At 51.3% G+C, this 12601-nt stretch overlaps 1 protein-coding gene across 1 annotated transcript in view; it reads right to left on the reverse strand.

The window, feature by feature from the left end:
- Positions 1 to 12601, reverse strand: part of cdhr5b (cadherin-related family member 5b) — a 177436-nt gene that overhangs the window by 84641 nt on the left and 80194 nt on the right. Inside the window, exons 7-9 of the mRNA XM_059976391.1 lie at positions 2647 to 2811; positions 2483 to 2573; positions 915 to 1009 (exon numbers count right to left, since the gene is read on the reverse strand). Of these exons, the coding sequence (XP_059832374.1) occupies positions 915 to 1009; positions 2483 to 2573; positions 2647 to 2811 (351 nt within the window). The remainder of the gene's footprint in view (positions 1 to 914; positions 1010 to 2482; positions 2574 to 2646; positions 2812 to 12601) is intronic.

Consider the following 12601-nt stretch of genomic DNA (forward strand, 5'->3'; position numbering starts at 1 on the left):
GCCCAGAGGGTGGTAATCTGTGGAATTCATTACTACAGATGGTTGTGGAGGACAAGTCATTGTGTATACTTAAAAAAAGATGTTGATAGGTTCTTGATTAGTCTGGGCATCAAAAGATATGGGGAGAAGACTGGGAAATGGGGTTGAAGTGGATAAAAAATCAGCCATGATGGAATTGTGGAGAGTACTGGATGGGCCGAACGGTCCATTTCTGCTCCTATGTCTTATGGTCTTATCAGGCAACCCCTGGAGGTTGGCTAAAGGAGACAGACAGAAAGACATACTTTATTGATCCCGAGGGAAATTGAGAGACCCTCCCAACTTTGACTGGACAAGGCCAATCACTGAACCTTGAGGATCCTAACCCACAACTCAGCTGGAGCTTTGCTTACCTCTGTGGGGACTGCACCTTCACAGGGGTGGGACTCATGAAGTTTGGTTTTCATTCGGTAATTTGAGCTGGTGATATGTATTGGCTCAATTACTGCATCATCTTATATCAGTGCAAGGTGTATAAAAGTGATGTACTCGGAGGGCTTGATAGTCACTTTTGTTGGGGCTTCTCTGGCCTCTGGTTGTGGACAACGCCACTGACTGGCAGAACTGTGGGCCCTCTCACTGCAGCGTTTAGAACAGGGCTGAATGACAGGGGCTGTGCACACCCAGGTACGTGTTTTAAAGCTTAGTCTGTTCTGTCCGAATAAATGCAGTTTTGTAATCCAAACTAGATCATTGGTATTTATGTCCTGTCCGACTGAGTCAGATCTGAGAAACTGTTGTATAAACATTAATTGGAAGAGCCTGAGGATGTGGTTGGGGTTCTGTGGCTGGGAAGGCAAAGACCCTCCTAAGGACACAGTGGGCGGAGATTACTGGTACCCACCGGGTCACCACAGAGCCGCACGCTCACCTACCAGGATGGTGAGTGTGACCAGACCGCTGCTGTTGATAGCTCTGGTCATGGTTAATGTGCCATCACTTGCGTTAATCCAGAAGGCGCGGTGGTCATCTGTAAAACAAGGCCAGAGAGTGTGTGAACACTGTTGGCAGTGGTCCTGGGCACAAAAGCTCTGTCTGCCCAGCCTCTGGGCAGGGAACTGACCTACTGAGACAACCGTGGGCATCTCATGGTGAACTGCAGTCACACAATGGTCAGTGGTGGTCACACCATGGTCAATGGTGGCCATAATTTGGTCAATGGTGGCCATAATTTGGTCAGTGGTGGTCATGATCTGGTCAGTGGTGGTCACACCATGGTCAATGGTGGCCATAATTTGGTCAATGGTAGCCATAATTTGGTCAGTGGTGGTCATGATCTGGTCAGTGGTGGTCACACCATGGTCAGTGGTGGTCATGCTGTGGTCAATGGGGGTCACGCCATGGTCAGTGGTGGTCATGCTGTGGTCAATGGGGGTCACGCCATGGTCAGTAGTGGTCATGCTGTGGTCAATGGGGGTCACGCCATGGTCAGTGGTGGTCATGCTGTGGTCAATGGGGGTCACACCATGGTCAGTGGTGGTCATGCTGTGGTCAATGGGGGTCACACCATGGTCAGTGGTGGTCACACCATGGTCAATGGTGGCCATAATTTGGTCAATGATGGCCATAATTTGGTCAGTGGTGGTCATGATCTGGTCAGTGGTGGTCACACCATGGTCAGTGGTGGTCACACCATGGTCAATGGTGGCCATAATTTGGTCAATGATGGCCATAATTTGGTCAGTGGTGGTCATGATCTGGTCAGTGGTGGTCACACCATGGTCAGTGGTGGTCATGCTGTGGTCAATGGGGGTCACACCATGGTCAGTGGTGGTCATGCTGTGGTCAGTGGTGGTCATGCTGTGGTCAATGGGGGTCACACCGTGGTCAGTGGTGGTCATGCTGTGGTCAATGGGGGTCATGCTTTGGTTCATGGTGGTCACACCATGGTCAATGGTGGCCATAATTTGGTTAGTGGTGGTCACGATCTGGTCAGTGGTAGTCACACCATGGTCAGTGGTGGCCATAATTTGGTCAGTGGTGGTCATGCTGTGGTCAATGGGGGTCATGCTTTGGTCAGTGGTGGTCATGCTGTGGTCAGTGGTGGTCACACCATGGTCAATGGGGGTCATGCTTTGGTTCGTGGTGGTCACTCTGTGGTGCTTAGTGGTCACCTATGTCCAGCACGGTCTCACGGTACGACAGATGTGAGCACACCAGTTATGTGATGGCATCTTCATACACCCCTGGACACACTCAGATACATGTGTGCACCCTGAGACAGATGTGGGTCCTTCTGGACAGATGAGGTCACCCCCCAGACTCCTCCAGACAGATATAGGCACCATGGACACACCCGGACAGACGTGGGCATCTCTGGAGTGCTGTCAGCACATCATTTTGACAGCCCAGTGAGAGGCCAATGATTTCAGCAAATAGCAGGGACTTAAAAGACGGAGTGGCCTCGCTCTGCGTCCCTGGTTATTGAAGTGTCAGAACTCACCGCTTACAATCTGGTACAGGATGGTGGCATTGATTCCTGTGTCCCCGTCCACAGCCAATATATGATGTGGCTGGAGGCTCAGAGGGCTGCTCTGGAACAGAGAGGAGAGGGGAGTGAGTATGGCGAGGGTCAGCACGGTGTAGGGAGCGCAGCGTCAGTAATACCTCGGTCTGGTACTGCTTGATCTTTCCGGTGTACTTTGCGTTCAGGCAGAAGCTGGCATCCGTCAGGGAGCGGCATGGCTGAAACACTGGCGGCTTGTTGTCCTCATCGATGATGCGGACTGTAATGTTCACTGAGTCACTGATGTTTATGCTGTTGGCTGTTTCCTGTAACAGCCAGAAGAAAGTAACCTTCAAATCCCATGGGGACTTACACCACCAACTACTTGCCCTCGAGAGGGGTTAGCTTTTGGGATTTTAAAAAATTTACTTTTTAACTGGTTCAGCACAACATTGTGAGCCGAGGAGCCTGTTCCTGTACTGTTCCATGTTCTATCATTCTTCCAGTGACCCTCCCCTCAGTGACCCTCCGTCAGTACCTCCCCTCTCATTGTGAGCCGAGGAGCTTGTTCCTGTACTGTTCCATGTTCTATCATTCTTCCAGTCCTCCCTCAGTACCACCTCCCCACAGTGTGACCCTCCCTCAGTACCTCCCCTTCCCACAGAGACCCTCCCTCGGTACCTCCCCTCCCACAGTGTGACTCTCCCTCAGTACTACCCCTCTCATAGTGACCCTCCCCACATTGTGAGCCGAGGAGCCTGTTCCTGTGCTGTACTGTTCCATGTTCTATCATTCTTCCAGTCCTCTCACAGACCCTCCCTCAGTACCTCCCCTCTCATTGTGAGCCGAGGAGCCTGTTCCTGTGCTGTTCCATGTTCTATCATTCTTCCAGTGACCCTCCCCCCAGTGACCCTCCGTCAGTACTACCCCTGCCACAGTGTGACCCTCCAAGGAGCTTGTTCCTGTGCTGTACTGTTCCATGTTCTATCATTCTTCCAGTCCTCCCTCAGTACCTCCCCTTCCCACAGTGACCCTCCCCACAGTGTGACCCTCTCACAGTACCACCCCTCTCATTGTGAGCCGAGGAGCCTGTTCCTGTGCTGTTCCATGTTCTATCATTCTTCCAGTCCTCTCACAGTACCACCCCTCTCATTGTGAGCCGAGGAGCTTGTTCCTGTGCTGTACTGTTCCATGTTCTATCATTCTTCCAGTCCTCTCTCAGACCCTCCCTCAGTACCTCCCCACAGTGTGACCCTCCAAGGAGCTTGTTCCTGTGCTGTACTGTTCCATGTTCTATCATTCTTCCAGTCCTCTCACAGTACCACCCTGCCACAGAGACCCTCCCTCAGTACCTCCCCTCTCATAGTGACCCTCCCTCAGTACCTCCCCTTCCCACAGAGACCCTCCCTCAGTACCTCCCCTCTCATAGTGACCCTCCCTCAGTACCTCCCCTTCCCACAGAGACCCTCCCTCAGTACCGCCCCTCCCACAGTGTGACCCTCCCTCGGTACCTCCCCTCTCATAGTGACCCTCTCTCAGTACTACCCCTGCCACAGTGTGACCCTCCCTCAGTACCTCCCCTCTCACAGTGACCCTCCCCCCAGTGACCCTCCGTCAGTACTACCCCTGCCACAGAGACCCTCCCTCAGTACCACCCCTCTCATAGTGACCCTCCCCACAGAGTGACCCTCCCTCAGTACCTCCCCTCTCATAGTGACCCTCCCTCAGTACCTCCCCTCTCACAGTGTGACCCTCCCTCAGTACTACCCCTGCCACAGAGACCCTCCCTCAGTACCACCCATCTCATAGTGACCCTCCCCACAGAGTGACCCTCCCTCAGTACCTCCCCTCTCATAGTGACCCTCCCTCAGTACTACCCCTGCCACAGAGACCCTCCCTCAGTACCTCCCCTTCCCACAGAGACCCTCCCCACAGAGTGACCCTCCCTCAGTACCTCCCCTCTCATAGTGACCCTCCCTCAGTACCTCCCCTCCCACAGTGTGACCCTCCCTCGGTACCTCCCCTCCCACAGTGTGACCCTCCCTCGGTACCTCCCCTCCCACAGTGTGACCCTCCCTCAGTACTACCCCTGCCACAGAGACCCTCCCTCAGTACCTCCCCTCTCATAGTGACCCTCCCTCAGTACCTCCCCTCCCACAGTGTGACCCTCCCTCAGTACTACCCCTGCCACAGAGACCCTCCCTCAGTACCTCCCCTCTCATAGTGTCCCTCCCTCAGTACTACCCCTGCCACAGTGTGACCCTCCCTGGTACTACCTCCCCACAGTGTGACCCTCCCTCAGTACCTCCCCTTCCCACAGAGACCCTCCCTCAGTACTACCCCTGCCACAGAGACCCTCCCTCAGTACCTCCCCTCCCACAGTGTGACCCTCCCTCAGTACCTACCCTCCCACAGTGTGACCCTCCCTCAGTACCTACCCTCCCACAGTGTGACCCTCCCTCAGTACTACCCCTGCCACAGTGTGACCCTCCCTCAGTACCTCCCCTTCCCACAGTGACCCTCCCTCAGTACCTCCCCTCTCACAGTGACCCTCCCTCAGTACTACCCCTGCCACAGTGTGACCCTCCCTCAGTACCTCCCCTCTCACAGTGACCCTCCCTCAGTACTACCCCTGCCACAGAGACCCTCCCTCAGTACCTCCCCTCTCATAGTGACCCTCCCTCAGTACCTCCCCTTCCCACAGAGACCCTCCCTCAGTACCTCCCCTCTCATAGTGACCCTCCCTCAGTACCTCCCCTTCCCACAGTGACCCTCCCTCAGTACCTCCCCTTCCCACAGTGACCCTCCCTCAGTACCGCCCCTCCCACAGTGTGACTCTCCCACAGTACTACGCCTGCCACAGTGTGACCCTCCCTGGTACTACCTCCCCACAGTGTCCCTCCCTCAGTACTACCCCTGCCACAGTGACCCTCCCTCAGTACCTCCCCACAGTGTGACCCTCCCTCAGTACCTCCCCTCTCATAGTGACCCTCCCTGGTACTACCTCCCCACAGTGTCCCTCCCTCAGTACTACCCCTGCCACAGTGTGACCCTCCCTCAGTACCTCCCCTCTCACAGTGACCCTCCCGCAGTGTGACTCTCCCACAGTACTACCCCTGCCACAGAGACCCTCCCTCAGTACCTCCCCTCTCACAGTGACCCTCCCGCAGTGTGACTCTCCCACAGTACTACCCCTGCCACAGAGACCCTCCCTCAGTACCTCCCCTCTCACAGTGACCCTCCCGCAGTGTGACTCTCCCACAGTACTACCCCTGCCACAGAGACCCTCCCTCAGTACCTCCCCTTCCCACAGTGACCCTCCCTCAGTACCTACCCTCTCATAGTGACCCTCCCTCAGTACTACCCCTGCCACAGTGTGACCCTCCCTGGTACTACCTCCCCACAGTGTCCCTCCCTCAGTATTACCCCTGCCACAGTGACCCTCCCTCAGTACCTCCCCTCTCATAGTGACCCTCCCTCAGTACTACCCCTGCCACAGTGTGACCCTCCCTGGTACTACCTCCCCACAGTGTCCCTCCCTCAGTATTACCCCTGCCACAGTGACCCTCCCTCAGTACCTACCCTCTCACAGTGACCCTCCCGCAGTGTGACTCTCCCACAGTACTACACCTGCCACAGTGTGACCCTCCCTCGGTACCTCCCCTCCCACAGTGTGACCCTCCCTCGGTACCTCCCCTCCCACAGTGTGACCCTCCCTCGGTACTACGCCTGCCACAGTGGCCCTCCCTCAGTACTACCCCTGCCACAGAGACCCTCCCTCAGTACCTCCCCTCTCATAGTGACCCTCCCTCAGTACTACCCCTGCCACAGTGTGACCCTCCCTGGTACTACCTCCCCACAGTGTCCCTCCCTCAGTATTACCCCTGCCACAGTGACCCTCCCTCGGTACTACCACAGTGTGACCCTCCCTGGTACTACCTCCCCACAGTGTCCCTCCCTCAGTATTACCCCTGCCACAGTGATCCTCCCTCGGTACTACCCCTCCCACAGTGTGATCCTCCTTCAGTACCACCCCTGCCACAGTGTGACCCTCCCTCAGTACCTCCCCTTCCCACAGAGACCCTCCCTCAGTACCTCCCCTTCCCACAGTGACCCTCCCACAGAGTGACCCTCCCTCAGTACTACCCCTGCCACAGAGACCCTCAGTACCTCCCCTCCCACAGTGTGACCCTCCCTCAGTACTACCCCTGCCACAGACGCTCCCTTAGTACCTCCCCTCTCACAGTGACCCTCCCCACAGAGTGACCCTCCCTCAGTACTACCCCTGCCACAGAGACCCTCCCTCAGTACCTCCCCTCCCACAGTGTGACCCTCCCTCAGTACCTCCCCTCTCACAGTGACCCTCCCCCCAGTGACCCTCCGTCAGTACTACCCCTGCCACAGAGACCCTCCCTCAGTACCTCCCCTCCCACAGTGTGACCCTCCCTCAGTACTACCCCCCCAGAGTGACCCTCCCTCAGTACTACCCCTGCCACAGACCCTCTCTCAGTACCACCCTCCCACAGTACCATCCCTCCTTCAGTACCACCTCTCCCACTGTGTGAATGGTGACTGTTCAGGGGTCACTAACCCCTAACCCTAAATCCATTAATCCCATGGTCCAAATCATTGACATACATCATAAAAAGCAGCGGTCCCAACACCGACCCCTGTGGAACTCCACTGGTAACCGGCAGCCAGCCAGAATAGGATCCCTTTATTCCCACTCTCTGTTTCAGCCAGTGCTCCATCCATGCTAGTAACCCCTTGTAATTCCATGGGATCTTATCTTGATAAGCAGCCTCTTGTGTGGCACCTCGTCAAAGGCCTTCTGAAAATCCAAGTACGCCACATCCACTGCATCTCCTTTGTCTACCCTGCTTGTAATTTCCTCAAAAAATTGCAGTAGGTTAGTCAGGCAGAATTTTCCTTTCAGGAAACCATGCCAGCTTTGGTCTATCTTGTCATGTGCCTCCAGGTACTCTGTAATCTCATCTCTAACAATCGATTCCAACAACTTCCCAACCACTGATGCCCTCTGCCATTTGCCAGTCTGCGTAAAAAGAACTTATCCCTAATATCTCCTCTGTACCTACTTCCAAGCATCTTAAACCTGTGCCCTCTCGTGCTAGCCATTTTCACCCTGGAAAAAAGCTTCTGACTATCTACATGATCAATGCCTGTCATCATCTTACACATCTCTATCAGGTCACCTCTAATCCTCTGTCGCTCCCATAAGGCATGCTCCCCAATCTAGGCAACATCGTTGTAAGTCTCCTCTACACCCTTTCTATGGTTTCCACATCCTTCCTGTAGTGAGGCGACCAGAACTGAGCACAGTACTCCAAGTGGGGTCTGACCAGGGTCCTGTACAGCTGCAACATTACCTCTCAGCTCCTAAATTCAATTCCACAATTGATGAAGGCCAATGCACCATGTCCTTTCTTAACCACAGAGTCAATCTGCACAGCAACTTTGAGTGTCCTAGGGACTCAGACCCCAAGATCCCTCTGATCCTCCATACTGCCAAGAGTCATAAGAACATAAGGAATAGGAGCAGGAGTAGGCCATCCGGCCCATCGAGCCTTCCCCACCATTCAATAAGATCGTGGCTAATCTGTCCGTAAACTCAGCTCCATCTACCTGCCTTATCTACATAACCCTTAATTCTCTTACTATGTAAAAACCTAACTAACTGTTTCTTAAATATATTTAGTGAAGAAGCCTCAACTGCTTCTCTGGGCAGAGAATTCCACAGATTCATCACTCTCTGGGAAAAACAGTTTCTCCTCATCTCCGGCCTAAATCTTCTCCCCTGAACTTTGAGGCAATGTCCCCTAGTTCTAGTCTCACCTACCAATGGAAACAACTTTCCTGCTTCTATTTTATCTATCCCTTTCAAAATAGGGTATGTTTCTATAACAGGGGTTCTCAACCTGGGGTGCCTGCACCCCCAGGGGGTGCGACAAAAAGTGGCTTGTGTGCTTGAGTGACGAGTCTCGAGTCATCACTCAGCCAGCTGCCAGTGTGCCTTGAGAAGTGGTAGTAATGTTTGTCCCAAGCACACTCCAGTCTCCCGCTGCCCGAGTCGAGAGAGAAGTAAACTCACTCCAGTCTTCCGCTGCCCGAGTCGAGAGAGAAGTAAACTCACTCCAGTCTCCCGCTGCCCGAGTCGAGAGATGTAAACTCACTCCAGTCTCCCGCTGCCCAAGTCAGCGTTGAGGATTCTCATCAGTGTTATCTGGGAAGTTACACCTCAGAGTTGAGGAGTCTCATCAATTTACTGTTTACAATTTTTTCTGAATAAATTTGAATCTAATTGCTCAATTTATATTTGCATTTTACGTACTGAGTTAAAAGCTTTTTTTTAGGTTCAATTTGTTCACCTGCAGTATTGGATGTGGTTCAATAATTAGAAATTAGACTTTTTCACCTTCAAATGTGATATTACTTTTGTAACATTGATCAAACATTTCCTAGGGGTGTGGGGCATAGAAAAGGTTGGGAACCACTGTTCTATAAGATCTTCTGAACTCCAGTCCCAGACGACTCAATCTCTCCTCATAGGTTAACCCCTTCATCCCTGGAATCAACCTGGTGAACCTCCTCTGCACTGCCTCCAAAGCCAGTATATCCTTCCTCAAGAATGGAGACCAGAACTACACACAGCACTCCAAATGCGGCCTCACCAGTACCCTGTATAGTTGCAGCATGACCTCCCTGCTCTTGAATTCAATTCCTCTAGCAATGAAGGCCAACATTCCATTTGCCTTCTTAATAACCTGTTGTATCTGCAAGCTAACTTTTTGCAGTTCATGAACAAGCACTCCCAAGTCTCTCTGCACAACAGCATGCTGCACTTTCACTGTTTAAATAATAATCTGCTCTTCTATTATTCCTTCCAAAGTGGATGATCTCACATTTACCAATGTTATATTTCATCTGCCAGACCTTGGTCCACTCAGTTAACCTATCTATATCCCTCTGCAGACTCTCCACATCCTCTGTAAAATCCTGCCCGGATGTAGACTGTTCTGATGGTACTGGTCCCACCTCCCCCAGAAGCAGTTCCAATGCCCCAAGAATCTGAAACCCTCCCTCCTGCACCACTGCTCAACCACATATTCACTCTAGCTATCCTGCTATTCCAACTCTGGCTAGCACATGGCACCGGTAATAATCCTGAGATTATTACCTCTGTAGTCCTACTCTGAGAGTTTTCTGAGAGTGTATAACTTGTCCATATCCCCCAAACCTTGCTTATTCATTCAACTAACCAAGCGTCCTAAAATCTGTGATGGTACCCAACATGAGGAAATCTGCAGATGCTGGAAATTCAAACAACAACACACACAAAATGCTGGTAAATCCCCTGGGTCGCTGGGGCAGTCGAGATCAACAGCCGGGGCGAATCCCAATACCAATACCCAATACCTCTGGCAGATCGTCCCACCTGCTCACCTGCCTCTGGATGGAACACTTGCCCCTGTTTCCTTATAAATCTTACCCTCTCAACCTTGTCTTAACCCCTCTAGTGTTAAGAATCTTGTACCCTGGATAAAATTCTGTAATCATCCATCTTATCTGCGCACCTCATCAGTTTATAAACCTTTCTCATGTTCCTCCTCAGCCTCCTTTGCCCCAAGAAAAATGGTCTCAGCCTTTCCACCTCCCATTATACAATCAATATCCAATTAAATCATTCAGTCCCTAAGATATAGGAGCGGAATTATGTCATCTAGCCCATCAAGTCCACTCCATCATTTCATCGTGGCTGATTCAAATACCTTCTCAGCTAAATTTCGTGCCTTCCCCCTGTATCCCTTCATGACTAATCAAGAATCTATCAACCTCTGCCTTAAATGTACCCAAAGACTTGGCCTCCACAGCCACCTGTGGCAACAGATTCCTCTGATTCCCTACTCTCTGGTTCAAGAAATTCCTTCTCACCTCCATTCTAAAAGGAAGCCCCTCTATTCTGAGGTGTGTCCTCTGGTCTTAGACTCTCCCATCATAGAAGACATCCTTTCCACATCTACTCTTTCGAGGTCTTTCAACATTTGATAGGTTTCAATGAGATCCTCCCTCATTCTTCTGAATTCCAATGACGACAGGCCCAGAGCCATCAAACGCTCCTCATATGACAAGCCATTCAATCCCGGAATCATTTTTGTGATGTCAACACATCCTTTCTAAGATAAGGGGACTAAAATGGCTCATAATATCCAAGTGGGGCCTCACCAGTGCTGTATAAAGTCTCACCATTACATTCTTGCTTTTGTATCCTAGTCCTCTTAAAATGAATGCTAACATTTCAGTACTTTTTCCAGCTTATCACATCCTTCCTACAGCCAGCAAAAATATAACTGTGCCCAGTCCCCGAGGTGTGGTCTCACCGATGTCTTCTACAGGTGTAAGACAACTTTCCAGCTCTTCGACTCAAGGCTGTGACTGATAAAGGCAAACACAACATACACCTTCTTCACCTGTGACAACACTTTCAGGAACCACGTACCTTTGTCCCTACATTTCTACAACACTCCTCAAGGCCCTCTCATTTATTGTGCAAGTCCTGACTTGGTTTCACTGTACACTGAAAGATATTTGTTGGATGATTAGCTTTCTTTGTCACATGTGCATTGAAACATTGAAATATACAGTGAAATGTGTCTTTTATGTCAATGACCATCACAGTCTGTAAATGTCGCCATGTTTCCCACACCAGCATGGTATACGAACCGACTAATGTTAATCTGTATGTTTTTGGAATGTGGGTGAAAACTGGAGTTCCTGGCGGAAGCCCACGTGGTCACAGGGAGAATGTACAAGCTCCCTATTGACTGTGGTGGGAATTGAACCCCAGTTGCTGGTACTATAAGGCGTTGTGCTAACCACTACAGTACTGGACCACCCACCCACTTGTTTGAGTTAAATTCCATCTGCTGTTTATTGGCCACTTTCCCTCTAGTTTGTATTGTAACCTCAGACAACCTCCTACTCTGGTAATCCTAATCAGCAACTCTGGTGTTATCAGCAAACTTTCCTACACTCTCATCCAGATAGTCAATATACTCTAGATGGCAAATCAGCCCTGTGGCACAACACTAGTTACAGACCTTCAATCTAAAAAAACACTCCACCACCCACTGTCACCCTGTGATACCAGACACCAAACCGGTTTTGTATCCAATGACCAGCTCCCCTTGGATTCTATGAGGTCTCCCTGCTAGAACAATGGACTCTGCTACAGGGTTTCAGGCAGGCTGCATGGCAGAGCCAGCAATTGTGCTGGTGAATATCTACTTGTCAGCTAATCATCGCATTATGGTGGTATTCACCTCCCTTCTTTTTGTTGCAGCACTTACTGTGACTTGAGCAAAGCGCAGCACGTTACACTGTCTGCTTGCATTGGGCCTTGCCTGAGAAGGTGGACAATCGAGTCAACTGATGCTGAAGACGAGTGCTATTCCTTGTATATTTAGATATTCACTTCGGCCACAATGCTGGCATCTAGCTTATAGTACGAGAGTCTCAGTTAACAGCCTTGTTTGGCCAAGTGTTTATTGTTTTCCTTTCCCTTAAAATCCTGTTCATATTAAAGTCTGTGAACTATCGGCCTTCTTTATTGTGTCTCTCTCTGCACTTGGGCCATATCCCAATGCCTTGACAATCACATCAAGCACCATTTCCTGGGCTTTGCTAAAGACCCTCCACCCTGACCTCTTGATAAGGACGATATAGACAACGTCCTCCACCCTGTCCTCTTGCTAAGGATTACATAGACAACGTCCTCCACCCTGTCCTCTTGCTAAGGACGATATAGACAACGTCTTCTACCCTGTCCTCCTGCTAAGGACGATATAGACAACGTCCTCCACCCTGTCCTCTTGCTAAGGACTACATAGACAACGTCCTCCACCCTGTCCTCTTGCTAAGGACGATATAGACAACGTCTTCTACCCTGTCCTCCTGCTAAGGACTACATAGACAACGTCCTCCACCCTGTCCTCTTGCTAAGGACGATATAGACAATGTCCTCCACCCTGTCCTCTTGCTAAGGACGATATAGACAACGTCTTCTACCCTGTCCTCTTGCTAAGGATTACATAGACAACG

The sequence above is a fragment of the Hypanus sabinus genome, chromosome 7 (assembly GCF_030144855.1).
Source record: "Hypanus sabinus isolate sHypSab1 chromosome 7, sHypSab1.hap1, whole genome shotgun sequence".
Classification (NCBI taxonomy): domain Eukaryota; kingdom Metazoa; phylum Chordata; class Chondrichthyes; order Myliobatiformes; family Dasyatidae; genus Hypanus; species Hypanus sabinus.